Genomic DNA, 25,863 nt, shown 5'->3' with positions numbered 1-25,863 from the left:
CAGTATTCTGCTCGATAACATGGAAAAACGACATCCACCATGTACCAGGCATGCGGCAGGAGTGGCAAAGGTCATCCAGAAAACTGCACACATCGTAATGGGACATGCGCTTACCGTTTTAACGACGCACAGTGTGGTCTCATTTGTTAATTCGGCTGCCTTCACCATGACGTCTTTGAGACAGAGTAGGATAGCGAAAATCTTAGTCAGTCCTCACATCACCTACACACATGAGGGCATTAACATGGCAGAACAGATGATGGAGGGTGAGCCCCACCAGTGTGAGGAAAGAATAATCAGGGAGATCAAAATCAGGCCAGATCTTAGCAGTATAGAGATAGAAGGAGAAGCGGAGACAGTTTTTACAGATGGATGCTGTTACAGGCATCCCACTGAGGGACTGAAGGCAGGATATGCAGTTATCAGGGAGACAGAAGAGGGATTTGAGATTCTTAAGGCAGAAAGGCTTAGGGAAAGACCATCGGCCCAGCTAGCTGAACTGAAAGCAGTGATCGAAGCACTCAAATGGGGAAAAGGGAAAAGGATTAACATCTACACAGACTCAGTGGTAGGAGCAGCCCAGACAGAACTTAAGCAGTGGGTCCGAACAGGATTTCAGACAGCTTCCCAACAGCCTATCAAACATGAGGAAGAAATGAGAGAATTGGCTACTCCTTCTATATGTTCACATATATACTGATTTTGCTGTGCTGATTTTTTTTTTTTCTATTAAGGAAATTAGATATATGTTTTCCAAATCCTTTAAGCTTATTGGACAAAGAGAGAAAATGTGTTAAGGTTTTAGCTGGACAGGTTCCCAGGGGCCAGGATAACAAATTCATTTGTTTAGTTAGTCAGTACTTATGTTATGTTTTCCATGGTGGACCCAAATGCAGAGAGAGTGAAGTCCAGAATAAGAACAAACAATTTATTAAACAAAGTAAAGGAACTGTAGAATACAATTAACTGAGGAAACTATTTAACCATTCACTTGTAACTAAACTGGGAACTGAAGAGAAATGTGCAACTTGCACTGTAAAACCAGAGTGAGCAAATCTCCTGACAATGCAGGATAGTCCACATCCAGCTTATGTAGACGGTCTTATCAGTGATGAGGTAGCTGCAGCCACATCTCTCACAACCTTGTTGGAAGAGAGAGAGAAAGACACCCAAGCACCACAACAGCCACCAATCCTGACAACCTTCTTACAGAAAAAAATTCTTAATGACATCTCACTTTATCTTGTCCAAGCTTACACAGTCGGACATCTTGTTTTATTTTTTGTTAGACGCTTTATAAAGTTTGTGCAAATCTGAAAGAAACACTTATACTTTTAAATGTTTGCTTTTAAAATATAGAGAGTAAATTAAATTTGCATGTTCTGTCTCTAGCATGTTTCTTATCAAGCAAAAATGTTTTCAGGACAATTCTGCTTTTTTGGCACAAATGCAGATGATGAAAAAGCCCAATTGACTGGACACAAATCCTTTTAAAATCTAACATATCCATGAATTTACATTCAAAACAAGACATTTGTGAACATTTTTAGGTATTTCACTGCTTCTGAGATGTGTGTAGGTGAGGCTGGTCCAGGCAGCATTTTTCTTTAACTCCTCCACACACCAGGGAGACAGCACAGTTCATGGGGTGAAGGGTTGAGGGTGAATCCAACATGTGGAGTCAGATCCAGTTCATCCTCTGAAACTTACTGTAAAAACAATCAATACTGTTTCTCTGTAAAAATTGCACATACTGTTTGCAGAATTACACTGTGCAAATTACAATGATCTCAGCTGACATCCACTCTCCTCACAAACAGGAGACAGCACACAGTTTATGAGGTGAAGGGTGGCGGTTGAATCCAACACGTGGAGTCAGATCCAGTTCATCCTCTGAAACTCCAGGTGGAGGAGTGAAACGAAAGTGCTGCAGGAGGGTGGTGAAGAAGATGAAGAGCTCCATCCTGGCCAGACTCTCTCCCAGACAAATCCTGCGACCTGCAAGACAGACGAGAGAAAGAAGGTCACATCATCTACATATAAACGAACATGAAGAAGAGGTGATGTCTGAGCTCCCAAACCTGCAGAAAAAGGCATGAAGGCATCTCGCTTGACAAACTTCCCATCTTTGTCCAGGAAGTGGGCAGGATAGAAGGTATGTGGTCTCTCCCACTCTTTCTCATCGTACAGGACAGATGTCAGGAGAGGATACACTGTGGTCCCCTGTGCACAATGCAGAAATCAAAAGGATTATATGACAGGTGATAGTATTCTTCTTAATACCACTTCTAAATGGTAAATGATATCAATTTTACCTTGAAAGTAAAGAAGTTCATGAACAACAAAATGTGTCTTCCTTGAAAATGAATTAGTGAAATTACAATTGCAAAACATTGTCAAAGCAGTTTAATTCAGAAAACTTTTATCATTGCTCTCTCAGTCTGACCTTCCTAATGAAATGACCCTTGAAAATGACGTCTTGGGTTGTTTTGTGAGGAAGTGCCACTGGAGCAATGCTGGCCAGTCTCTGAGTCTCATGGATGACAGCGTCAGTGAAGGGCAGGTTCTTCCTGTCCTCAACCTGCACCTGTCGACTCCCGATCACCCTGCTCAGCTCCTCCCTCACCTGGTCTGGATGATGAACAACAATTGATAAAATCAATTTAAACTATCCATCCATCCATCCATCTATCTATCTATCTATCTATCTATCTATCTATCTATCTTCTTCCGCTTATCCGGGGCCGGGTTGCGGGGGCAGGAGCCGAATCAGGGATACCCAGACTTCCTTCTCCCTGGACACTTCCTCCAGCTCTTTTGAGGGGACACCGAGGCGTTCCCAGGCCAGCCGGGAGACATAGTCCCTCCAGTGTGTCCTGGGTCTTCTCTGGGGCCTCCTCCCGGTGGGACATGCCCGGAACACCTCCCCAGGAAGGCGCCCAGGAGGCATCCGAAACAGATGCCCGAGCCACCTCAACTGACTCCTCTCGATGTGGAGGAGCAGCGGCTCTACTCCGAGCTCCTCCCGGGTGACCGAGCTCCTCACCCTATCTCTAAGGGAGCGCCCGGCCACCCTGCGGAGGAAGCTCATTTCAGCCGCTTGTATCCGCGATCTTGTTCTTTCGGTCATGACCCAGAGCTCATGACCATAGGTGAGAGTAGGAACGTAGATTGACCAGTAAATCGAGAGCTTCGCCTTCCGGCTTAGCTCCTTCTTCACCACAACGGACCGGTACACCAACCGCATTACTGCTGCCGATGCCCCGATCCGTCTGTCAATCTCGCGTTCCGTCCTTCCCTCACTCGTGAACAAGACCCCGAGATACTTAAACTCCTCCACTTGAGGCAGGATCTCTCCCCTGGCCTGGAGATGGCAAGCCACCTTTTTCCGGTTGAGTACCATGGCCTCGGACTTGGAGGTGCTGATTCTCATCCCAGCCGCTTCACACTCGGTTGCAAACCGCCCCAGCGCACGCTGGAGATCCTGGCTCGATGGAGCCAACAGGACAACATCATCTGCAAAAAGCAGAGATGAAATCCTGTGGTCCCCGAACTGGAATCCCTCCGGCTCCTGGCTGCACCTAGAAATTCTGTCCATAAAAGTAATGAACAGAACCGGTGACAAAGGGCAGCCCTGCAGGAGTCCAACGTGCACTGGGAACAGGTCTGACTTACTACCGGCAATGCGACCCAAGCTCCTGCTCTGTTTTGTACAGAGACCGGATAGCCCTCAGTAAAGGGTCCCGGATCCCATACTCCTGGAGCACCTCCCACAGGATGTCACAAGGGACCCGGTCGAATGCCTTCTCCAAGTCCACAAAACACATATGGACTGGTTGAGCAAACTCCCATGAACCCTCGAGCACCCTCGAGAGTGTGTAGAGCTGGTCCATGGTTCCACGCCCAGGATAGAAACCGCATTGTTCCTCCTGGATCCGAGGTTCGACCACCGGCCAGATCCTCCTCTCCAGCACCCTGGCATAGACCTTCCCCGGGAGGCTGAGGAGTGTGATCCCTCTGTAGTTGGAACACACCCTCCGGTCTGCCAGTCCAGGGGTACTGTCCCCGAACGCCACGTGATGTTGCACAGGCGTGTCAGCCATGACAGCCCAACAACATCCAGAGACCTAAGGTACTCAGGACGGACCTCATCCACCCCCGGTGCTTTGCCATCGAGGAGCTGCCGAACTACCTCAGTGACTTCGGCTTGGGTGATGGATGGATCAGCCCCCGAATCCCCAGCCCCTGCTTCCCTTATGGAAGATGTGTTGACGGGATTGAGGAGATCCTCGAAGTATTCCTTCCACCGTCCGACAATATCCCCAGTCGAGGTCAGCAGCTTCCCACTTCCACTGTAAACAGTGTTGGTAGAGCACTGCTTCCCCCTCCTGAGGCGCCGGACGGTTTGCCAGAATTTCTTTGGGGCCGACAGGTAGTCCTTCTCCATGGCCTCACTAAACTCCTCCCATACCCGAGTTTTTGCCGCCGTCACCGCCTGGGCTGCAACATGCTTGGCCCTGCGGTACCTGTCAGCTGCTTCGGAAGTCCCACAAGCCAACCAAGCTTGGTAGGACTCCTTCTTCAGCTTGACGGCATCCCTTACCTCCGATGTCCACCACCGGGTTCGGGGATTGCCGCCACGACAGGCACCCGAAACCTTACGGCCACAGCTCCTAGCCGCTGCGTCGACAATGGAGGTGGAAAACATGGTCCATTCGGACTCAGTGTTCCCAGCCTCCCCCGGGATCTGGTAGAAGCTCTCTCGGAGGTGTGAGTTAAAGACCTCCCTGACAGTGGGTTCGGCCAAACATTCCCAACAGACCCTCACAGTACGTTTGGGCCTGCCAAGTCTGTCCCGCTTCCTCCTCCGCCAGCGGATCCAACTCACCACCAGGTGGTGATCAGTTGACAGCTCTGCCCCTCTCTTCACCCGGTGTCCAAGACATACGGCCGTAGGTCAGATGACATGACTACAAAGTCGATCATTGACCCCCGCCTAGGGCGTCCTGGTGCCATGCGCACTGATGGACACCCTTATGCTTGAACATGGTGTTCGTTATGGACAAACTGTGACTAGCACTGAAGTCCAGCAACAGAACACCGCTTGGGTTCGTATCGGGGAGGCCGTTCCTCCCAATCAGGCCCCTCCAGGTTTCACCGTCACTGCCCACGTGAGCATTGAAATCCCCCAACAGAATTATGGAGTCCCCGGTAGGAGCACCTTTCAGCACCCCCCCGAGAGACTCCAAAAAGGCCGGGTACTCTGCACTGTTGTCCGGCCCAACAACAACAGTGAGAGACCTATCCCTGACCCGAAGGCGCAGGGAAACGACCCTTTCACTCTGGGGGGAAAACTCCAACACGTGGCGGCTGAGCTGGGGAGCTATGAGCAAGCCCACACCAGCTCGCCGCTGCTTACCATGAGCAACTCCAGAGTAGAAGAGAGTCCAGCCCCTCTCAAGGACCTGGGTTCCAGAGCCCAGGCTGTGTGTGGAGGTGAACCCGACTATCTCTAGTCGGTACCGCTCGACCTCCCGCACAAGCTCAGGCTCCTTCCCCCCCAGTGAGGTGACATTCCATGTCCCTAGAGCCAGTTTCAGCATCCAGGGATCGGGTCGCAGAGGTCCCCATCCTCGACCACTGCCCGATCCACTATGCACTGGCCCCTTATGGATCCTCCTGCGAGTGGTGGGTCCACAGAAGGACCAATTTACACTAGATTTTTATTTTTGTTGTGTAGCTTGGAATAAAAATCATGTCTATCTAAGCACACTAGCAGCCTCTTACCCTGTATTTTTGGATACTTAGCCAAACACAGAAGTCCCCATCTGATTGTAGTTGATGTTGTTTCAGTTCCAGCAGAAAACAGATTGATGACTGTTGTCAAAAGGTTTTCATCGTGGAAGTGACTGTTGGTAAACCCAGATTTCTGCATATGAAAACCAGCAGTTATTTACCTGATCCAAAATTTCTTTAGGAAGGCGTGTGAGGGCGTTTACTACATGTTTCTAACTCAGCCTACAGAGGCTGTTCAGCTGCAGATCAACACAACATGAACCAGGAAAACAACAGTATCTACTTTGATGAATTCTATGTTTCTTTACCTCCAGATGTTGCTTGTGGACTAGAAAGGCATCCACAAAACCTCTGCACATCTGTGGATTGAGTGTCTCTTTCAGATGATTGAGCAGCTTTAAGTTTTGTTTCCTTTGGGAATCCATCAATTTGAGGAATTCTCTCCTGTTAGCAAACCATTTTCCAATCCATGGAAACATGTTGTACACCTGACAAAGAATAAATATGCATTAGCTCTTAAGGTCACACTACATTTTTGAAATGTCAATATAAATATGGAAAGATTTCTTTAGATTCAAAAGCTTATGTATAATGTTTTTAATATTTTATTTAAATTGAAAATGTATTAGTATAGAGTTAAAAAAAGAACAAACCTGTATTGACATGGTTCCCAACAGTTGAATGTTCCTGTTTGTTCGATTAACCATGGACGTAAACTCTGGATCATCATATTCAAATCTGCTGCCATAGACCATGGAGCAGATAATATTAGAGACAGCATGGTTCACTGGTTGGGTCGTATCAAAAGCTTCTCCTGAAACAAGAAGAACCACATATTTATAAAAGTGATGATTTTCTTCTAAAACCTGAACTGCTGCTTATCATGCAGTTGGTTATAATGAGATTCTTACCGTTAAAGTTCTTTAACACATCAGTGAGGTAGTGGGATTCCTCAATGATTTTGTCCTCACATGCCTTCCTGCCCATCCCAAAGTCTCTCAGGGTTATTATGGCAAAGCGTCTCATGTCCTTCCAGATATCACCGTTGGAAAAAGTAATACCTGAGTAGAAGGAGTTTAAATTTCAACAACAGGCATCTACACTATGAAAATGGACTAAACATGGAAATAATTGGAAAATGATTAAATCGATTTTAAAAAACCTATGGTTCTTATTTCCTCACCTTTTCCTTGAGTAACTTCACGTGAAATTAGAGGTGGATCTCTGTCTCCAAACTCATCTGCATGGTTGACAAGTGCCTCCTTCACCGTCTTGTATCCTGCCAGGACCACCACTTTCCGGGGCCCCAAATACAGAGTGAACACTGACCCATATTTCTTGGAAAACTAAGAGCAGGGACATGATGCAGAAAACAGATGAAAACTTTGAGAACAGAGTTCCTGCCTCAAGTTCAGACAAAACAAATAAAATAAACTCCTGTCACTTCCTCACCTTTAGTAATGAGATGTAGGGTCTCTTGAGGTCCAGTTGTAACAGGTTTCCCAGCAGGGGAAGTGGTCTGGGTCCTGGAGGCTCCTTCCCATTTTCCTGGGAGCTGAAGGAGGAGATGAAGTAGACGAGAAGCAGGACCAGCAGAGCCCCCAACAGGGAGAGAGAACTGGAGGACTGGAGAAAAACATCCAGTATTCCCATGACTTCAAAACTTTAAACCTGTCTGTGCCCCTGTGCTGCAGATCGAGGCCCCTAACTTGTTACTTTTTGACTTTGGGTTTGTTTAGGTCTGTGTGAAATAGTCCAGGAGGTGGACCACACTGCAAAAAGCTCAACCCACAACCCACAAAGCTTCTCAAGTGAGTGTTGTTTAACTGTTAATATGACCTGACATGAAGGTGGACCAGGATATTCTCAATCTTTGAGCCAATAAATAAACAATTGAGATAACACACTCCATGGGACACTGACCTCACAACAATGATTTACAGGCTCTTATTTCCAATTATTTAATTTAATTATCACAGATCTGAATCATCATTCTGGAATGATTTTACTAAACATAAGGGAATTTTAACAATATCATTTGTGGGTAACTATTACACATTTTCCTGTATATTAGAGCCAAAACCATCTCTCTACAAAAGCAGCACTGCAGAAAACTCCTATATGTTCACATATATGCTGATTTTTTTTTTTTTTTCTTTTAAGGAAATTAGATATATGTTTTCCAAATCCTTCAAGCTAATTGGACAAAGAGAGAAAATGTGCTAAGGTCTTAGCTGGACAGGTTCCCTGGGGCCAGGATAACAAATTCATTTGTTTAGTTAATCAGTGCTTCTGTTATGTTTTCCATGGTGGACCCAAATGCAGAGAGAGTGAAGTCCAGAATAAGAACAAACAATTTATTAAGCAAAGTAAAGGAACTGTAGAACACAATTAACTGAGGAAACTATTTAACCATTCACTTGTAACTAAACTGGGAACTGAAGAGAAATGTGCAACTTGCACCGTAAAACCAGAGTGAGCAAATCTCCTGACAAAGCAGGATAGTCCACATCCAGCTTATGTAGACGGTCTTATCAGTGATGAGGTAGCTGCACCCACATCTCTCACAACCTTGTTGGAAGAGAGAGAGAAAGACACCCAAGCACCACAACAGCCACCAATCCTGACAACCTTCTTACAGAAAAAAAATCTTAATGACATCTCACTTTATCTTGTCCAAGCTTAAACAGTCGGACATCTTGTTTTATTTTTTGTTAGACGCTTTATAAAGTTTGTGCAAATCTGAAAGAAACCCTTATACTTTTAATGTTTGCTTTTAAAATATAGAGAGTAAATGAAATTTGCATGTTCTGTCTCTAGCATGTTTCTTATCAAGCAAAAATGTTTTCAGGACAATTCTGCTTTTTTTGGCACAAATGCAGATGATAAAAAAGCCCAATTGACTGGACACAAATCCTTTTAAAATCTAACATATCCATGAATTTACATTCAAAGAAGACATTTGTGAACATTTTTAGGTATTTCACTGCTTCTGAGATGTGTGTAGGTGAGGCTGGTCCAGGCAGCATTTTTCTTTAACTCCTCCACACACCAGGGAGACAGCACAGTTCATGGGGTGAAGGGTTGAGGGTGAATCCAACATGTGGAGTCAGATTCAGTTCATCCTCTGAAACTTACTGTAAAAACAATCAATACTGTTTCTCTGTAAAAATTGCACATACTGTTTGCAGAATTACACTGTGCAAATTACAATGATCTCAGCTGACATCCACTCTCCTCACAAACAGGAGACAGCACACAGTTTATGAGGTGAAGGGTGGCGGGTGAATCCAACACGTGGAGTCAGATCCAGTTCATCCTCTGAAACTCCAGGTGGAGGAGTGAAACGAAAGTGCTGCAGGAGGGTGGTGAAGAAGATGAAGAGCTCCATCCTGGCCAGACTGTCTCCCAGACAAATCCTGAGACCTGCAAGACAGAAGAGAGAAAGAAGGTCACATCATCTGCATATAAACGAACATGAAGAAGAGGTGATGTCTGAGCTCCCAAACCTGCAGAAAAAGGCATGAAGGCATCTCGCTTGACAAACTTCCCATCTTTGTCCAGGAAGTGGGCAGGATAGAAGGTATGTGGTCTCTCCCACTCTTTCTCATCATACAGGACAGATGTCAGGAGAGGAATCACTGTGGTCCCCTGTGCAAAATAGAGAAACCAAAAGGATTATATGACAGGTGATAGTATTCTTCTTAATACCACTTCTAAATAGTAAATGATATCAATTTTACCTTGAAAGTAAAGAAGTTCATGAAAGACAAAATGTGACTTCCTTGAAAATGAATTAGTGAAATTACAATTGCAAAACATTGTCATTGTCATGAGCCGTTTAATTCCGAAAACTTTTATCATTGCTCTCTTAGTCTGACCTTCCTAATGAAATGACCCTTGAAAATGATGTCTTGGGCCGTTTTGTGAGGAAGTGCCACTGGAGCAATGCTGGCCAGTCTCTGAGTCTCATGGATGACAGCGTCAGTGAAGGGCAGGTTGTTCCTGTCCTCGACCTGCACCTGTCGACTCCCGATCACCCTGTTCAGCTCCTCCCTCACCTGGTCTGGATGATGAACAACAAATGATAAAATCAATTTAAACTAGATTTTTATTTTTATGATGAGGTTTGCTGTGTAGCTTGAAATAAAAATCATGTCTATCTAAGCACACTAGCAGCCTCTTACTCTGTATTTTTGGATACTTAGCCAAAAACAGAAGTCCCCATCTGATTGTAGTTGATGTTGTTTGAGTTCCAGCAGAAAACAGATTGATGACTGTTGTCAAAAGGTTTTCATCGTGGAAGTGACTGTTGGTAATCCCAGATTTCTGCATATGAAAACCAGCAGTTATTTACCTGATCCAAAATTTCTTTAGGAAGGCGTGTGAGGGAGTTTACTACATGTTGCTAACTCAGCCTACACAGGCTGTTCAGCTGCAGATCAACACAATATGAACCAGGAAAACAACAGTATCTACTTTGATGAATTCTATGTTTCTTTACCTCCAGATGTTGCTTGTGGACTAGAAAGGCATCCACAAAACCTCTGCACATCTGTGGATTGAGTGTCTCTTTCAGACGATTGAGCAGCTTTAAGTTTTGTTTCCTTTGGGAATCCATCAATTTGAGGAATTCTCTCCTGTTAGCAAACCATTTTCCAATCCATGGAAACATGTTGTACACCTGACAAAGAATAAATATGCATTAGCTGTTAAGGTCACACTACATTTTTTGAAATATCAATAATAATAATAATATTTGTTAATAAATAATAATGTGAACGAGGTATACAGCTCTTCAGCCCTCCCCTCGCTTGGTGGATCAGACCACAAGCTAATATATCTAGTACCAACATACAAGCCCGTAGTAAGACAGCAGTCAGTTACCAAGAGGTATGTGAATGTTTGGTCAAAGGATGCTGAGGAGGCCCTGCGGGAGTGCTTCAGGATTACAAACTTCAATAGGTCTGTTGTTTCCCCATTAATAAGCCATGGATAAATGAGGACATTAAAGGTCTCCTCAACAAGAAGAGGGCGTTCATGGCAAGAGACAAGGAGGAACTCTGAGCTGTGCAGAAGGAACTCAAGAAGAAGCTGAGGGAGGCAAAGCAGCTCTCTAGAGACAGAGTAGAGCACAAGTTGAGACAGAATAATATCAAAAGAGGTTTGGAATGGAATGAAAATAATGACTGGCTATAAGAAGTCACACACTGCTGTGGAAGGAGACTCAAAGTTTGATAATGAACTTAACCCGTTCTTTAATAGATTTGACACCACCTCTGCTTCTTACTCTGACCCATTGTCCTCACACACCATCTCCTCCCTCCACCACCTTAGCTGATGCCTTGGGGTCTCTTCACATCCTTCCACCCAACATCTCTGCCAATGCTGCCTCCCCATTGCCCACTGATGCCATCTCCTCTATCAGCAGCCATAGAACATTGAAGTATACCTCACCTCCAAACCTCCTCCCCTGCCCTCACCATCTGACTCCTCATCAACACAATACACAGGCCCAGCCTTTGCCACAGAACTAGGTGAGGTGAGGAAGGAACTATTCAAACTAAAGACCAACAAAGCAAAAGGACCAGATGAGATCAGAGGTTTTTCAGCAACGCTTCAACGTCTCTCTGAGGCTCAAAAAAGTGCCTAAGTTATGGAAAACGTCATGTATTGTCCAGTTACCAAAAAGAGGTCGCCCCAGTACCCTTAGTGATTTCAGACCAGTAGCGCTAACATCACATGTCATGAAAGTGTTTGAGAGACTGGTCCTGCAGCACCTGAGGTCTCAAGTGTCTGACTTTCTGGACCCCCTGCAGTTTGCATATCAGGAACACATCGGAGTGGAAGATGCCATCATCTTCTTAATGCACAGAGCACACTCCCAACTGGAGAGGCAGGGCAAAACTGTGAGAGTCATGTTCTTTGACTTTTCAAGTGCTTTCCACACTATTCAGCCCCACCTGCTCAGTGCAAAGCTGCAGGAAATGAAAGTTCCCACAGACATGGTGGAGTGCATCACAGACTACCTCACTGGGGGACCACAGTTTGTTCACTTAGATGGCTACATATCTGATGTGGTGATGAGCAGCACCAGCGCATCCCAAGGAACAGTACTGGCACCTTTCCTGTTTACACTCTACACCTCGGACGTCCGTTACAACTCACAAACCTGCCACCTCCAGAAGTTCTCTGATGACTCTTCAATCATTGGATAAGCTTCAAAAAGCTTCGTTGATTGGTGTAACAACAACTGCCTAAAGCTCAATATCAACAAAACTAGAGAACTGGTGGTGAACTTTAGGAGGAGCAGGAAGACCCCAGGCCCTGTCTCCATCATTGGAGAGGAAGTAGAGATTGTGGACTCCTACAAATATCTTCAAATCCACATTAACAACAACCTGAACTGGTCAAACAATACAGATGCACTCTTCAAGAAAGGACAGAGCCGTTCTTCCTCAGGAGACTCTGTTCCTTTGGCGTGTGCAACAAGCTACTGAAGATGTTCTATCAGTCTGTAGTAGCGAGTGCACTGTTCTTTGCAGTTGTGTGCTGGGGAGGTGGCATCAAGGCTGGTGAGGCCAACACACAAATAGATTGCTCAGAAAGGCAAAATCTGTTGTTGGATTGAAACTGGACAGTCTGGAGGCTGTGGCAGAGAGGAGGATCATGGACAAAATCAACTCCTGAACTGTGGTTCAGCCACAGACTAATTCCTCTTAAAGCTAAGATTGGGAGATTCAGGAAGTCTTTTGTGTCCACGGCCATAAGTCTCTATAATTCTACCATATAAACATAACACACACACACACCCAAACTTAAAAAAAAAAAATTGCTGTAACAATTGAATTGGGAATTAATAAAGTATTCTTCTTTTTCTTAATCGAACAATTCCTTTAGATTCAAAAGCCTATGTATAATATTTTTAATATTTGATTTAAATTAAAATGATGAAAGTATTGACTTAAAAAAACAAACTGATACCAGTACTGGCATGCTCCACAAAAGTTGGCTGTTCCTGCTTATTTGATGAATCATGCTTGTGAACTCATGGTCATCATATTCAAATCTGTTGCCAAAGACCATGGAGCAGATAATATTAGAGACAGCATGGTTCACTGGTTGGGTCGTATCAAAAGCTTCTCCTGAAACAAGAAGAACCACATATTTATAAAAGTGATGATTTTCTTCTAAAACCTGAACTGCTGCTTATCATGCAGTTGGTTATAATGAGATTCTTACCGTTAAAGTTCTTTAACACATCAGTGAGAAAGTGGGATTCCTCAATAATTTTGTCCTCACATGCCTTCCTGCCCATCCCAAAGTCTCTCAGGTTCATTATGGCAAAGCGTCTCATGTCCTTCCAGATATCACCGTTGGAAAAAGTAATACCTGAGTAGAAGGAGTTTAAATTTCAACAACAGGCATCTACACTATGAAAATGGACTAAACATGGAAATAATTGGAAAATGATTCAATCGATTTAAAAAAACCTATGGTTTTTATTTCCTCACCTTTTCCTTGAGTAACTTCACATGAAATTAGAGGTGGATCTCTGTCTCCAAACTCATCTGCATGGTTGACAAGTGCCTCCTTCACCGTCTTGTATCCTGCCAGGACCACCACTTTCCGGGGCCCCAAATACACAGTGAACACTGACCCATATTTCTTGGAAAACTAAGAGCAGGGACATGATGCAGAAAACAGATGAAAACTTTGAGAACAGAGTTCCTGCCTCAAGTTCAGACAAAACAAATAAAATAAACTCCTGTCACTTCCTCACCTTTAGTAATGAGATGTAGGGTCTCCTGAGGTCCAGTTGCAGCAGGTTTCCCAGCAGGGGAAGTGGTTTGGGTCCTGGAGGATCCTTTCCATTTTCCTGGGAGCTGAAGGAGGAGATGAAGTAGACGAGAAGCAGGACCAGCAGAGCCCCCAACAGGGAGAGAGAACTGGAGGACTGGAGAAAAACATCCAGTATTCCCATGACTTCAAAACTTTAAACCTGTCTGTGTGCTTGTGCTGTCAGCTCGCTGCAAACAGCCCTCTGGCTTGTTTTTCTTGGCTTTGTGGGTGAATGTGGGACAGTAAATTTAATATTTGTCACTTAAACAAATACAGTGCAAGAGCCGGGACTTTCTGTTGACTGGTAACCTCAAAAAACAAAAGCTCATCCCTGCTATAAAACATCTTTTAAGGCTAGTGTGCTTTCTAGTTTACATACATTCTTATAGATCCCCCAAAACTGAGGTGGAACCAGGGATCTGTATGTAATGTCCAATCCCACTGTGACAAAATTGTCCACTGTGTGGTATATGAACAGACAGACTGAGTTTACAGCACTGCTGCTTTAAGTTGTATTACCTTTTCGAAAAGGACATGTTAAAGACATGGGCGCACAAAGAAAATCAGAAAAAACAACATTCACACCTGAGGAATATTTATTTATTCATTTATTTCAACTTAAAACAGAGCCGCTCGTACCTTTGTCTGAAATCGCTGCTTGTTAATCATTGCTGTGAGGTCAGTGTCCCCTGCAATATCTAGATATAAATCTGTTATCTTCGTCACTGTTGATCTTTTATAAGGCTGGAAGAGTGAGAACTTGTAAATCTGTTCTAGCATAATGACTCAACCTGCACAGACTCACTGTTATGGTGACAACATAACAAAGATACATGTCCAGTGTTAGAATGAAAAACTTGCTGTGAGAAATGATTATATACTGACTGATAACTAAGACATTTCTCCTTTCTTCACCTGCACTCAGGTATGGAAACACAGACACACAAAGAAAACAAACCCACAATTGATGAAAATGCATTTTTGTCATGTGACAGATATGTGCTGTGATACGTAAATATGTTTTTTGTCATTTTATCATTTATCAAGTAAATGTTTACATAAATTCAGTAAATAAGTGATCTAAAGTTCACCAGGCCAGGTTAACTGTGTTCTAGTTTTAAAGTTTATCCAAATCTGAGAGAATCGTTTGTAGTTTTGAATGTGTGTTTTTAATAGAAACATACAGTAACATTGCATGTTTTGTCTCTGTACGTTTCAGATTAGAAAACCACATGTTGTTCCTGGGTTTCTCCTCCCCTTGGCCTCTCTCTTGCCCTGTCTGTGTGTATATGTGCTGGTCAGGTGATGAGTCTCACCTGTTTTCCATCTGCTCATTTAATGAGCATTATTTAAGACAACATCTTGCATCACCTTATTGTTGGATTGTGCTGTGATCTTAATGTTCCATGTGTGTGGTCACATTCTCCTGAGTCTCCTCCTGGTTCCTCAGTCCTGTGCCTTCTGGCTCTTGTTTCCTTGTGAGCTGCCACACTCTCCTGAGTGTCTTTGTTATCTCCTTGTTCCTATGTACCATTTCTGCAGACTTTAAAGTTGTGGACTCGAACATGCAACTGAGGCTGGAATTGAGGTGATTGTACAGCAGATGTCCCCCTTTTATTTCTGTCCCATATGAAGTTCATGAATCTCGACAGAGAATGAGATTAACAGAAGGTGCAGGACTGTGATCATGTTTTTTTTTATGTTAAATGTACCATAAAAACATAGAAAGCAACTGATAAAGATATTTGCTATGATGTGACCCCATCCGAACCAGTACAGTCACCTTGTACAGATTAAAATCTACTTTCTTGGATATAAGTGAGTTGATGTCATGACAGCAGTACTTTTAAACCCCACTGCTTACAGACAGGGAATAGCACACAGTTTGTGGGGTGAAGGGTTGAGGGTGAGGCCAATACGTGGAGTCAGATCCAGTTCATCCTCTGAAACTCCAGGTGAAGGAGTGAAACGAAAGTGCTGCAGGAGGGTGGTGAAGAAGATGAAGAGCTCCATCCTGGCCAGACTCTCTCCCAGACAAATCCTGCGACCTGCAAGACAGAAGAGAGAAAGAAGGTCACATCATCTGCATATAAACGAACATGAAGAAGAGGTGATGTCTGAGCTCCCAAACCTGCAGAAAAAGGCATGAAGGCATCTCGCTTGACAAACTTCCCATCTTTGTCCAGGAAGTGGGCAGGATAGAAGGTATGTGGTCTCTCCCACTCTTTCTCATCATACAGGACAGATGTCAGGAGAGGATACACTGTGGTCCCCTGTGCACGATAAAGCAATTTATACCTACTCAGCAATAGTAGTAATTTCATGTATGTATGTAAATATTTTATTGAGCATGGAAAACAGTAGAACAGTAGACTATCACTATTATTTAATATTATTTCAATATTTTATTCCATTGATTTATTGCTCTAGTCCTGACACATTTTATCCTTTCTATTTGTTGTTTTCATCAGTCTCACCTTCTTAATGAAATAACCCTGGAAAGTGATGTCTTGACTTGTTTTGTGAGGAAGAGCCATTGGTACGATGTTGGCCAGTCTCTGAGTCTCATGGATGACAGCGTCTGTAAATGGCAGGTTCTTCCTGTCCTCGACCTGCACCTGTCGACTCCCGATCACCCTGTTCAGCTCCTCCCTCACCTGTTCTGGAGGACAAAAGGGTTTTTGATATTATAATGATGATTTTTTTCTGTCGCACTGTTATAGTAGGAAACCTGTGGATGTATTAAGCTTCTTACCTTGTATTTTTGGATATTTGACCATTAGCAGAAGTGCCCATCTCAGGGTTGTTGCTGTTGTGTCAGTGCCGGCAGCAAAGAGATTAAGAACTGTCATTAAAAGGTTTGCATCGTGGAAATGACTCTTGGTGTTCCCAGATTCCTGTAGTAAAGATAAATCAGTGAAGTTATTCAAACCAATCTGATCCACTGTAACGTCTGACATCACTTTGTCACAGAGTCAGTCAGATATGTTTTTTTTTTTGGTAGTAGAAACGATTGTGGAGTGTGTTGTACTTCAATCTAGTCACTACTTTGACCTGGGAAAGGTTTAGACAGACATTGAACCTTGTCTACTCTAGCAACCTGACCATGCCCCAACACATCAAATGCCACACTTCGAAAACACCATCCAAAATGTATGTTAAACTTTACTTTCACATGCTGCTCATAGGCCTAATATGTTTGACTGATGCTATTTGTACACCTTGGTCTCTGATCAGGCTGCCAGGAGTGTAAGGGAACCAATGTGTGACAACTTGATAAGAATAGTACCAAGTGTTCAGAATAGAGTGCATACTTAGGGTGCATAAAATAAGCATAAATTTTCTCTTCTTTTTCAGCCACAAAATAGAAATTTCAGGTGATGAAAGTGTTCATGTGCTTTCCAACCTCCAGTTGTTGCTTTCGGACTAGAAAGGCATCCACAAAGCCTCTGCACATGTCTGGGTTGAGGGTCTCTTTCAAACGACTAAACAGTCGTAAATTCTGTTTCTTGTTGGCCTCAGTCAACTTCAGGATTTCATTCCTGACACCAAACCATTTGCCAATCCATGGGAACTGGTTATACACCTGTGAGACACATGAAACAAAATTCCTATCACTTACGTTAGTAATAAAATTGTTTGTATTCTATTCCACCAGTTTTTGTATTATATCTATTAGAATTTGATGCTGAAAGTCAATAGATATATAAATGGTACCTGTATGGATGGAGAAGCCACAAGTTGAATGTTCCTGTTTGTTCGATCTACCAGGGACGTAAACTCTGGATCATCATATTCAAATCTGCTGCCATAGACCATGGAGCAGATAATATTAGAGACGGCATAGTTCACGGGATGGGTCGTATCTAAAGCTTCTCCTGAAACAAAGGAACCAAGAAAACAATCAAGATTTGTTTACAGTCCAAATTGCTGTTTCTTGTACATTATAATAAGATTCTTACCTTTAAATTTCTTAAACACATCAATGAGGTAGTGAGATTCCTCAATGATTTTGTCCTCACATGCCTTCTTGCCCATCCCAAAGTCTCTCAGGTTCGTCAAAGCAAAGCGTCTCATTTCTTTCCATGAATCCCCGTTGGACCATAAAACCCCTGAGATGAAATGTTTAAACAAAGCAAATAAAACATATTATGCTGTAAAGATAGTAAGCAGTCAAAGCATAATGACATGGATTTTTTTTTTTCCTTCCCTTACCAAGTCCTGGATTAAAATCCTTCATAATTTGCATTGGATCTCTTTCTCCAAACTCCTCTGCATTGTTGACAAGTGCCTCCTTCACCGTCTTGTATCCTGCCAGAACCACCACTTTCTGGGGCCCCAGATACACAGTGAACACTGACCCATATTTCTTGGAAAACTAAGAACAGGGACATGATGTCTTAGTGGAAATATCAGACACACATGCACACAAGAAAGCAAACAGGGTGACCCAACACAAGTCCCTGAATAGAAAACTAGTCCACTGCCTCACCTTCAGTAATGTGTTGTAGGGCCTCTTGAGGTCCAGCTGCAGCAGGTTACCGAGCAGTGGAAGTGGTTTAGGTCCTGGAGGATCCCTCTCATTCTCCTGTGAGCTGAAGCTGAAGGAGGAGATAAAGAAGACAAGAAGCAGGACCACCAGAGCCCCCAGCAGGGTGACAGAACTGTAGGACTGGAGAAAAGCATCCAGCATCCCCATGACCTTAGGATAGTGTCCTCCACTCCAGTATACTGACAAAACAAACCTTCTGCCTGGGCGTCTTTGACTTTGTGGGTTTCCTTGAGGAGGGCTGCCTTTCTAAATGGCTCCTGAGGTCCTGCCCCTGGGTAGGGCCAACGCCTGGAAAAGTTTATGCACAAAGGTCGTAAAACACGGTCCTTATCAGCTCCTTTCACAAGGGCCGTGTTTGTAGTTTGAGGTTATCCACATAGGTTTGCACTTTTATTATCTTAAATGCTGATATGTGATCACTCTGTACAGAGGTTGCTGATTCAAGTGAGGTGTTATATTTGGAAATGACAGTGTTTAATTCAACACTAAAACATATTATATGTGAAGAGTAGAAACATATAAGCAGTTTTTCTTTTTAAATGAACACTGAGTTGATGCAATACTGGAGATTTTGCTGTAAATCTTCTCCTTCTGGAGATGCTTCTCTTTCTAACATATCTATTGTCACTGTCATCGCTGACACTTTTCGTCCTTCTCCTTTAATTTCTGCCTCAGATGAAGGATTTCAGGAATCTCAGGCTCTTACACACAAGTTAGGGTTAGATAGAGAATGACATCAACAAAAGGTGCAGCATTGTTTTCATGTGTTTTTTATTCTAAATGTACCATAAAAACATAGAAAGCAGTTGATAAAGATGATTACTCTTCTATGAACCTATCTGAACCAGTAGCATGATTTTGTACATTAAAATTTATTTCTTGGATAGTGAGTTGATGTCATGTCAGCAGTACTTTTAAACCCCACTGCTCACAGACAGGAGACAGCACACAGTTTATGAGGTGAAGGGTTGAGGGTGAATCCAACACGTGGAGTCAGATCCAGTTCATCCTCTGAAACTCCAGGTGGAGGAGTGAAACGAAAGTGCTGCAGGAGGGTGGTGAAGAAGATGAAGACCTCCATCCTGGCCAGACTCTCTCCCAGACAAATCCTGCGACCTGCAAGACAGAAGAGAGAAAGAAGGTCACATCATCTGCATATAAACGAACATGAAGAAGAGGTGATGTCTGAGCTCCCAAACCTGCAGAAAAAGGCATGAAGGCATCTCGCTTGACAAACTTCCCATCCTTGTCCAGGAAGTGGGCAGGATTGAAGGTATGTGGTCTCTCCCACTCTTTCTCATCATACAGGACAGATGTCAGGAGAGGATACACTGTGGTCCCCTGTGCACAATAAAGCAATTTATACATACTCAGCAATAGTAGTAATTTCATGTATGTATGTAAATATTTTATTGAGCATGGAAAACAGTAGAACAGTAGACTATCACTATTATTTAATATTATTTCAATATTTTATTCCATTGATTTATTGCTCTAGTCCTGACACATTTTATCCTTTCTATTTGTTGTTTTCATTAGTCTCACCTTCTTAATGAAATAACCCTGGAAAGTGATGTCTTGACTTGTTTTGTGAGGAAGAGCCACTGGTACGATGTTGGCCAGTCTCTGAGTCTCATGGATGACAGCGTCTGTAAATGGCAGGTTCTTCCTGTCCTCGACCTGCACCTGTCGACTCCCGATCACCCTGTTCAGCTCCTCCCTCACCTGTTCTGGAGGACAAAAGGGTTTTTGATATTATAATGATGATTTTTTTCTGTCGCACTGTTATAGTAGGAAACCTGTGGATGTATTAAGCTTCTTACCTTGTATTTTTGGATATTTGACCATTAGCAGAAGTGCCCATCTCAGGGTTGTTGCTGTTGTGTCAGTGCCGGCAGCAAAGAGATTAAGAACTGTCATTAAAAGGTTTGCATCGTGGAAATGACTCTTGGTATTCCCACATTCCTGTAGTAAAGATAAATAAGTGAAGTTCAACCTTGACCAAACAGTCTAAAGCCATGACGATACCCCAACCTCAACCTGACCTCATATCAACACATCAAATGCCAGACTTTGAAAATACCATCCAATATGTTTACTAAACTGTACTTTTGAATTCAGCTCATAGATTTAACGTTTGACTCAGTCTTTCAGATGGTTAAGATTAGATCAAGAGATTGTGCAGGTGAAATAGAAACACAGGAAGAGAACATCAGGAATTATCCTCTGCATGCAAAATATAGTTTTTGCACATCAGGAGTGGTGGTATGTATAATAACACGTGCACTAGAAAACATGTTGATGCTGACGTCTCACAGCCTACTGACAGGCCATGTAATATTTGGCTGAGCAACTAAAAGAAATCGAAATTTCAGGTGATGAAAGTGTCCATGTGCTTTCCAACCTCCAGTTGTTGCTTTCGGACTAGAAAGGCATCCACAAAGCCTCTGCACATGTCTGGGTTGAGGGTCTCTTTCAAACGACTAAACAGTCGTAAATTCTGTTTCTTGTTGGCCTCAGTCAACTTCAGGATTTCATTCCTGACACTAAGCCATTTGCCAATACATGGGAACTGGTTATACACCTGTGAGACACAATATAATATCACTTATGTAAAATGAAATTTCTATCAGTTATGTTAGAAATGAAATTATTGTTTCTATTCTATTCCACCAGTTTTTGTATTATATCTATTAGAATTTGATGCTGAAAGTTAATAGATATATAAATGGTACCTGTATGGACGGAGATGCCAGAAGTTGAATGTTCCTGTTTATTCGATCTACCATGGATGTAAACTCTGGATCATCATATTCAAATCTGCTGCCATAGACCATGGAGCAGATAATATTAGAGATGGCATAGTTCATTGGTTGAGATGTATCAAAAGCTTCTCCTGGAACAAAGGAGAAAGATTTGAAAGATTTGTTTACAGTCCAAATTGCTGTTTCTTGTACATTATAATAAGATTCTTACCTTTAAATTTCTTAAACACATCAATGAGGTAGTGAGATTCCTCAATGATTTTGTCCTCACATGCCTTCTTGCCCATCCCAAAGTCTCTCAGGTTCGTCAAAGCAAAGCGTCTCATTTCTTTCCATGAATCACCGTTGGACCATATAACACCTGATATAAAGTATTTAAACAGAACATATGGATTAATTAGTATTTTATGGAGCACAAATACAGTAGTTAAAAAGCATATGACATGATATTGAAAAGAAATTCTTCCCTTACCATGTCCTGGATTAGTGTCATTTATAATTTGCATTGGATCTCTTTCTCCAAACTCCTCTGCATTGTTGACAAGTGCCTCCTTCACCGTCTTGTATCCTGCCAGAACCACCACTTTCTGGGGCCCCAGATACACAGTGAACACTGACCCATATTTCTTGGAAAACTAAGAGCAGGGACATGATGTCTTAGTGGAAATATCAGACACACATGCACACAAGAAAGCAGACAGGGTGACCAAACACAAGTCCCTGAATAGAAAACTAGTTAATCCACTGCCTCACCTTCAGTAATGTGTTGTAGGGCCTCTTGAGGTCCAGCTGCAGCAGGTTACCGAGCAGTGGAAGTGGTTTAGGTCCTGGAGGATCCCTCTCATTCTCCTGTGAGCTGAAGCTGAAGGAGGAGATAAAGAAGACAAAAAGCAGGACCACCAGAGCCCCCAGCAGGGTGACAGAACTGTAGGACTGGAGAAAAGCATCCAGCAGCCCCATGACCTTAGGACAGTGTCCTCCACTCCAGTGGACTGACAAAACAAGTATTCTGCCTGGGTGCCTTTGACTCCGTGGGCTTTGGTGAGGAGGGCTGCAGTTGTTCTTATTTGCTAGTAAGGGGTCTGCCTTTGGGTGAGGTCAAAGACTGGAAAAATCCATGCATATAGGTAGGACAACAGAGTCCTTATCAGCTCTTTTCATAAATGTCATGTTTGTAGTTTGAGGTTAACCATAATGGTTTGCACTTTTATCTTAAATGTTGACATGTGATCAGTCTGTACAGAGGTTGTGACCTGGTTTCTCTGACACTCATATGATGTTCATATTTGCGGTAACATAAACCGCATCCGTTCCTCACTCACCACCGATAGCACGGCAATACTCATTAACGCCTTTGTCACCTCTCGTTTGGATTACTGTAACTCACTCCTCACTGGTCTACCTCTCAAATCACTTCGCAAACTTCAACTTGTCCAGAACTCTGCTGCCCGAATCATCACCAGAACTCCATCCTCACATCATATCACCCCTGTCCTTAAACAACTTCACTGGCTCCCTGTGTCCTTCCGTATAAACTATAAAATCCTCCTTCTCACCTACAAAGCCCTCCACTCTATTGCCCCACCATACATCACTGAACTACTTCATATCTATTCTCCGCCTCGTCCTCTCCGCTCCTCCAGTTCCACTCTCCTCTGCACCCCTACAGCGTGCCTGGCCACCATGGGCGCTAGATCCTTCAGCCACACTGCGCCCCGCCTTTGGAACATTCTCCCTCATCGCATCCGGTCGTCTCCGGACCTATCAACTTTTAAATCATCACTCAAAACATATCTGTTCCGTATAGCGTTTTCCACCTAACTGTCTTAACTTCTCAAAGCAGCCCGTGATGTTCTACCACCCTCTGCCTATTTCATATTGTCTCATACTGTTTCATATTTGTTGTTCTGTCATCTGGGTTTCTGTATTTCAATTTACTTTTACTGTACTTCGCCCACTTCCTAGATAATCCACGCTTTTGCCTTTACATTCTCTCCCGCCGTTTATGTATTCTTGTTACTGTTGTTTTAATGCACTCTATGTATATCATGCTGTATGCTTCCTTTTCTATCTGTAAGGTGACCTTGAGACTTTGAAAGGCGCCATGAAATAAAATGTATTATTATTATTATTATTATTATATTTCTGTTTTAGCTGGAAAAACTAAAGATTTGAGAAAGCTGCTGGTTGTGGTGTGGTTCTGGAGATACTTCTCTTTCTAACTTCTAACTATTGCTTAGTTTAAGCATGTTATTTGCTTCATTGTTGTAAGGTCACTGTGTGTTGCTTTATTTCTCCTTTGTGCATTTGCATGGTTTCATTTTACAGAGGGACTCACTGTATGTTGTCTGGAAAGTTATGCATCAAATGTCTGCAGCAGGTAACTCCACAGGTAACCTGACTGTCTGCAGCCTTTTTAAGTAAGAAGTGCACGATTACCAACATGTAGCCATTTTTATGAGGGTATGCTACATCTCCCTGCACCTTCATGCAGGGCTGTAATCCATAAACCTACATACCTCTGCACCTCAGGCTTTAAACATGTCTCCTGTCACTTTACTGCTGCGACTGCAGTACATCTGCTTCAGTTCTATGACACAACTTGTCTTTTGGGCTCTTATAAATATACACATAGAAATGTCCAATGTAGGGCAGCATGGTGGAATGGTGGTTAGCAGTGTTGCCTCACAGCAATAAGGTTCCTGTTTTAAAACCCGGCGGGGGCCTTTCTGTGTAGAGTTTGAATGAATATTTGCCTCATGCACATGCAGCCACACATCCCTCAGCCTCCACCAGTCTCATGCATGAAAGACTGAGAGATGAAGAAGTGCATAGTCATGCAGTAGGAATAAAAATAATTCAAGGAGAAGGAGGAGTGGTCACTTCAGGGGGGTTCTAGAGCCTTTTTAGGGGGACTTTGGTCCCTGTCTGTCATTTCAGCCCCCCAAACCATAGGTGTTTATAGAAGGTATTGTCTATCTTTTTTTATTGTTTAGTCTGTGCATTCAATGTGTAAATAAGTTGTGAGAAGAACGAATTCTCCATAATAATCAACAGGGCTAAGCCCCCCTAAGGATGAAATCCTAGAACCGCCCCTGGGTCACTTTACTCTGATTGAGTTCAACGAAAGCCCAGTCTAACATAGCAGCCTGTAGAAGGCTCATAACATTTTCCTCTTTAAATCTATTGTAACAAAACCAGAGCAGCAAAACCTCTAAGAAGACAGAAGAGAAGTGTTGCATCAGTTTTATGTGGGTTTACCTAATGAACTGGCAGCAGAGTGTAAATATTTAATATTTAATATTTAATTTTTAATGTTAACTTCTTTAATTTGTTAATTTTGCTTGTGCATTTCTGGGAAAAAATGGGATCAGTGATTTCGTAGCAGATATTCAGTTACTTTCACAGTTTCAGTTGAACTGCACCTTAACGGGGACTCACTGTATGTTGCCTGGAACCTGAACACTCAGCTTTTAGTGGCAGTGATGTAAAACTCAAACCACAGTACATCTGCACACAAATAAGATGAACACACAAGGTCAGGTGCCTTTTACACAGACACTGTAAACCAGGTTAATTATAAACTTTACTGAAACAGTTTTTAGGTTAGCCAAATGGGACAAAGAGCGTCACAACAAAAGTTTAATATCAAACGGTCGTTCGACTTTGTTCTCAGTTACCTTTCATCCAGCAGTGGATTTTATATGCATGGTATTACAAAACCAGGTCAAAATGTTTTGTACTTTAAAAGCAGTAGTTCTGTCCAGCCCTTTAAAACATTTTTACACAGTTTAGATAAAAAATTCTCACAACTGACAATTTAGAACAAAATATCCAATTAAATTGCAGACAATTTAGCCTAAACGACACTGAGTGAAGTAAAATTGTTTAACTACCATTACATAAAAACACTTCCTCTTTCTGGGGCAAAATGATGTAAGTAAGTAAGTAAAACAGTTAAGCAATGATTGTGAAATCTGCATCTCACAACAGAAAAGGCTTTTTTTCTTGAAAAACATTTAGTTCATTGGAAACAGAATGAAAGGGAAATGTTTTTTCTAAAGCTGCTGCTTCACTGAAGAGATAAAACTATATGTAGAAAAGTTAAATCAATATAATCTGATCTTAATCTTTATTTTTACATTTTCATTATAATCTCTTGTTAAATAAGAAGGCCAGTTATTTCATTTTATATTGCTTGTAGGGAAAGTCAGAAATGATGATGGGGAGAGTCGGATATGGGTCTGGTTTTCATGTAATATCCACAGGATCAGAATTAGAAAGAAAGATGACAATAAAAAACATCAGATTTGGTCACATTAGACTGAACAGCACATTGGAGTTAATGATGTAAATGTGAGTTTTGTGGGATAGAGGAAACTGTGTAAAAAGATGGAGACACTTAAAAGCACAATTCAGGGGTGGGAAAACCACTTAAGTTAAAATCAGTGCTGCAAAGACTTCAAGGGATGTGGCCTGCAGGGCTATCTTCACTTTTGAGAAAATACCATCTAATACAGTGTGATAGGCATAATAACCCATCCATCCATCATCTAGACCTGCTTATTCCTAACCAGGGTCCCAGGGATCAGCTGGAGCCTATCCCAGCTCTCTTTGGGTGAAAGGCAGGGGTCCACCCTGGACAGGTCCCCAGTCCATCACAGGGCCACATAGAGACAAACAACCTCACACACTCACACTTACTCCTATGGGCAATTTAGAGTCACCAATCAACCTGACATACATGTTTTTGGACTGTGGGAGGAAACCAGAGTACCTGGAGAAAACCCACACAAGCTCAGGGAGAACATGCAGACTCCACACAGAAAGGCCCCTGATGGGTTTCAAACCAGGAACCTTCTTGATGTGAGGCAACAATGCTAACCACTATCCACCGTGCCCCCCACC

General features: G+C 42.8%; 4 protein-coding genes across 5 annotated transcripts; all 4 read right to left on the bottom strand.

Annotated features, from left to right (window-relative positions):
* Positions 1-1,043: 1,043 nt before the first annotated feature.
* On the bottom strand, positions 1,044-7,461 carry LOC113137525 (cytochrome P450 2K4-like). Its single transcript, XM_026319247.1, has 9 exons — positions 7,249-7,461; positions 6,980-7,142; positions 6,708-6,857; positions 6,450-6,610; positions 6,105-6,284; positions 5,788-5,929; positions 2,447-2,631; positions 2,082-2,223; positions 1,044-1,998 (listed from the first exon to the last, which is right to left on the bottom strand). Exons 1-9 carry the CDS (start codon positions 7,447-7,449, stop codon positions 1,811-1,813), a joined length of 1,512 nt encoding a protein of 503 aa, XP_026175032.1. The 5' UTR covers positions 7,450-7,461; the 3' UTR covers positions 1,044-1,810.
* A 1,378-nt stretch (positions 7,462-8,839) lies between these two features.
* LOC113137272 (cytochrome P450 2K4-like) lies at positions 8,840-14,867 on the bottom strand. The gene is made up of 10 exons (XM_026318792.2): positions 14,278-14,867; positions 13,580-13,753; positions 13,311-13,473; positions 13,039-13,188; positions 12,781-12,941; positions 10,301-10,480; positions 9,984-10,125; positions 9,678-9,862; positions 9,306-9,447; positions 8,840-9,222 (listed from the first exon to the last, which is right to left on the bottom strand). Exons 1-10 carry the CDS (start codon positions 14,416-14,418, stop codon positions 9,035-9,037), a joined length of 1,626 nt encoding a protein of 541 aa, XP_026174577.1. The 5' UTR covers positions 14,419-14,867; the 3' UTR covers positions 8,840-9,034.
* Positions 14,868-15,318: 451 nt separating this feature from the next.
* Positions 15,319-18,416, bottom strand: LOC113137274 (cytochrome P450 2K1-like). Its single transcript, XM_026318795.1, has 9 exons — positions 18,131-18,416; positions 17,854-18,016; positions 17,601-17,750; positions 17,356-17,516; positions 17,045-17,224; positions 16,394-16,535; positions 16,116-16,300; positions 15,770-15,911; positions 15,319-15,686 (listed from the first exon to the last, which is right to left on the bottom strand). Exons 1-9 carry the CDS (start codon positions 18,335-18,337, stop codon positions 15,499-15,501), a joined length of 1,518 nt encoding a protein of 505 aa, XP_026174580.1. The 5' UTR covers positions 18,338-18,416; the 3' UTR covers positions 15,319-15,498.
* A 496-nt stretch (positions 18,417-18,912) lies between these two features.
* On the bottom strand, positions 18,913-22,199 carry LOC113137273 (cytochrome P450 2K1-like). 2 transcript variants are annotated; one of them, XM_026318794.1, is made up of 9 exons: positions 21,709-22,199; positions 21,428-21,590; positions 21,167-21,316; positions 20,926-21,086; positions 20,595-20,774; positions 20,014-20,155; positions 19,736-19,920; positions 19,390-19,531; positions 18,913-19,306 (listed from the first exon to the last, which is right to left on the bottom strand). In XM_026318794.1, exons 1-9 carry the CDS (start codon positions 21,913-21,915, stop codon positions 19,119-19,121), a joined length of 1,518 nt encoding a protein of 505 aa, XP_026174579.1. In that variant the 5' UTR covers positions 21,916-22,199; the 3' UTR covers positions 18,913-19,118. The 2 variants fall into 2 exon arrangements, with proteins under 2 accessions (XP_026174579.1, XP_026174578.1); XM_026318793.1 differs by having other exon boundaries at positions 18,913-19,531.
* Positions 22,200-25,863: the final 3,664 nt, after the last annotated feature.

This window comes from Mastacembelus armatus, chromosome 24 (genome assembly GCF_900324485.2).
Source record: "Mastacembelus armatus chromosome 24, fMasArm1.2, whole genome shotgun sequence".
NCBI lineage: Eukaryota > Metazoa > Chordata > Actinopteri > Synbranchiformes > Mastacembelidae > Mastacembelus > Mastacembelus armatus.
Note: the sequence above shows the minus strand (reverse complement) of the source record. Positions and strands in the feature narration are given on the sequence as shown.

Excerpts from the sequence above, each read along its gene's own strand:
- LOC113137525 (XM_026319247.1), bottom strand. The coding sequence starts at position 7,449 with ATGGGAATACTGGATGTTTTTCTCCAGTCCTCCAGTTCTCTCTCCCTG. Across the intron at positions 6,858-6,979 it reads TGAAGTTACTCAAGGAAAAG|GTATTACTTTTTCCAACGGT; the intron begins GTGAGGAAATAA and ends CCTTCTACTCAG. Across the intron at positions 2,632-5,787 it reads TAAGTATCCAAAAATACAGG|ACCAGGTGAGGGAGGAGCTG; the intron begins GTAAGAGGCTGC and ends TTCATCATCCAG.
- LOC113137272 (XM_026318792.2), bottom strand. The coding sequence starts at position 14,418 with ATGCTAGAACAGATTTACAAGTTCTCACTCTTCCAGCCTTATAAAAGA. Across the intron at positions 12,942-13,038 it reads TGTGTTAAAGAACTTTAACG|GAGAAGCTTTTGATACGACC; the intron begins GTAAGAATCTCA and ends TTCTTGTTTCAG. Across the intron at positions 9,223-9,305 it reads CTTCATGCCTTTTTCTGCAG|GTCTCAGGATTTGTCTGGGA; the intron begins GTTTGGGAGCTC and ends TCTGTCTTGCAG.
- LOC113137274 (XM_026318795.1), bottom strand. The coding sequence starts at position 18,337 with ATGGGGATGCTGGATGCTTTTCTCCAGTCCTACAGTTCTGTCACCCTG. Across the intron at positions 17,225-17,355 it reads TGGCTTCTCCATCCATACAG|GTGTATAACCAGTTCCCATG; the intron begins GTACCATTTATA and ends TGTGTCTCACAG. Across the intron at positions 16,301-16,393 it reads CAAATATCCAAAAATACAAG|AACAGGTGAGGGAGGAGCTG; the intron begins GTAAGAAGCTTA and ends TTTGTCCTCCAG.
- LOC113137273 (XM_026318793.1), bottom strand. The coding sequence starts at position 21,915 with ATGGGGCTGCTGGATGCTTTTCTCCAGTCCTACAGTTCTGTCACCCTG. Across the intron at positions 20,156-20,594 it reads TCCGAAAGCAACAACTGGAG|GAATGTGGGAATACCAAGAG; the intron begins GTTGGAAAGCAC and ends TCTTTACTACAG. Across the intron at positions 19,532-19,735 it reads AGGGTTATTTCATTAAGAAG|GGGACCACAGTGTATCCTCT; the intron begins GTGAGACTAATG and ends TATTGTGCACAG.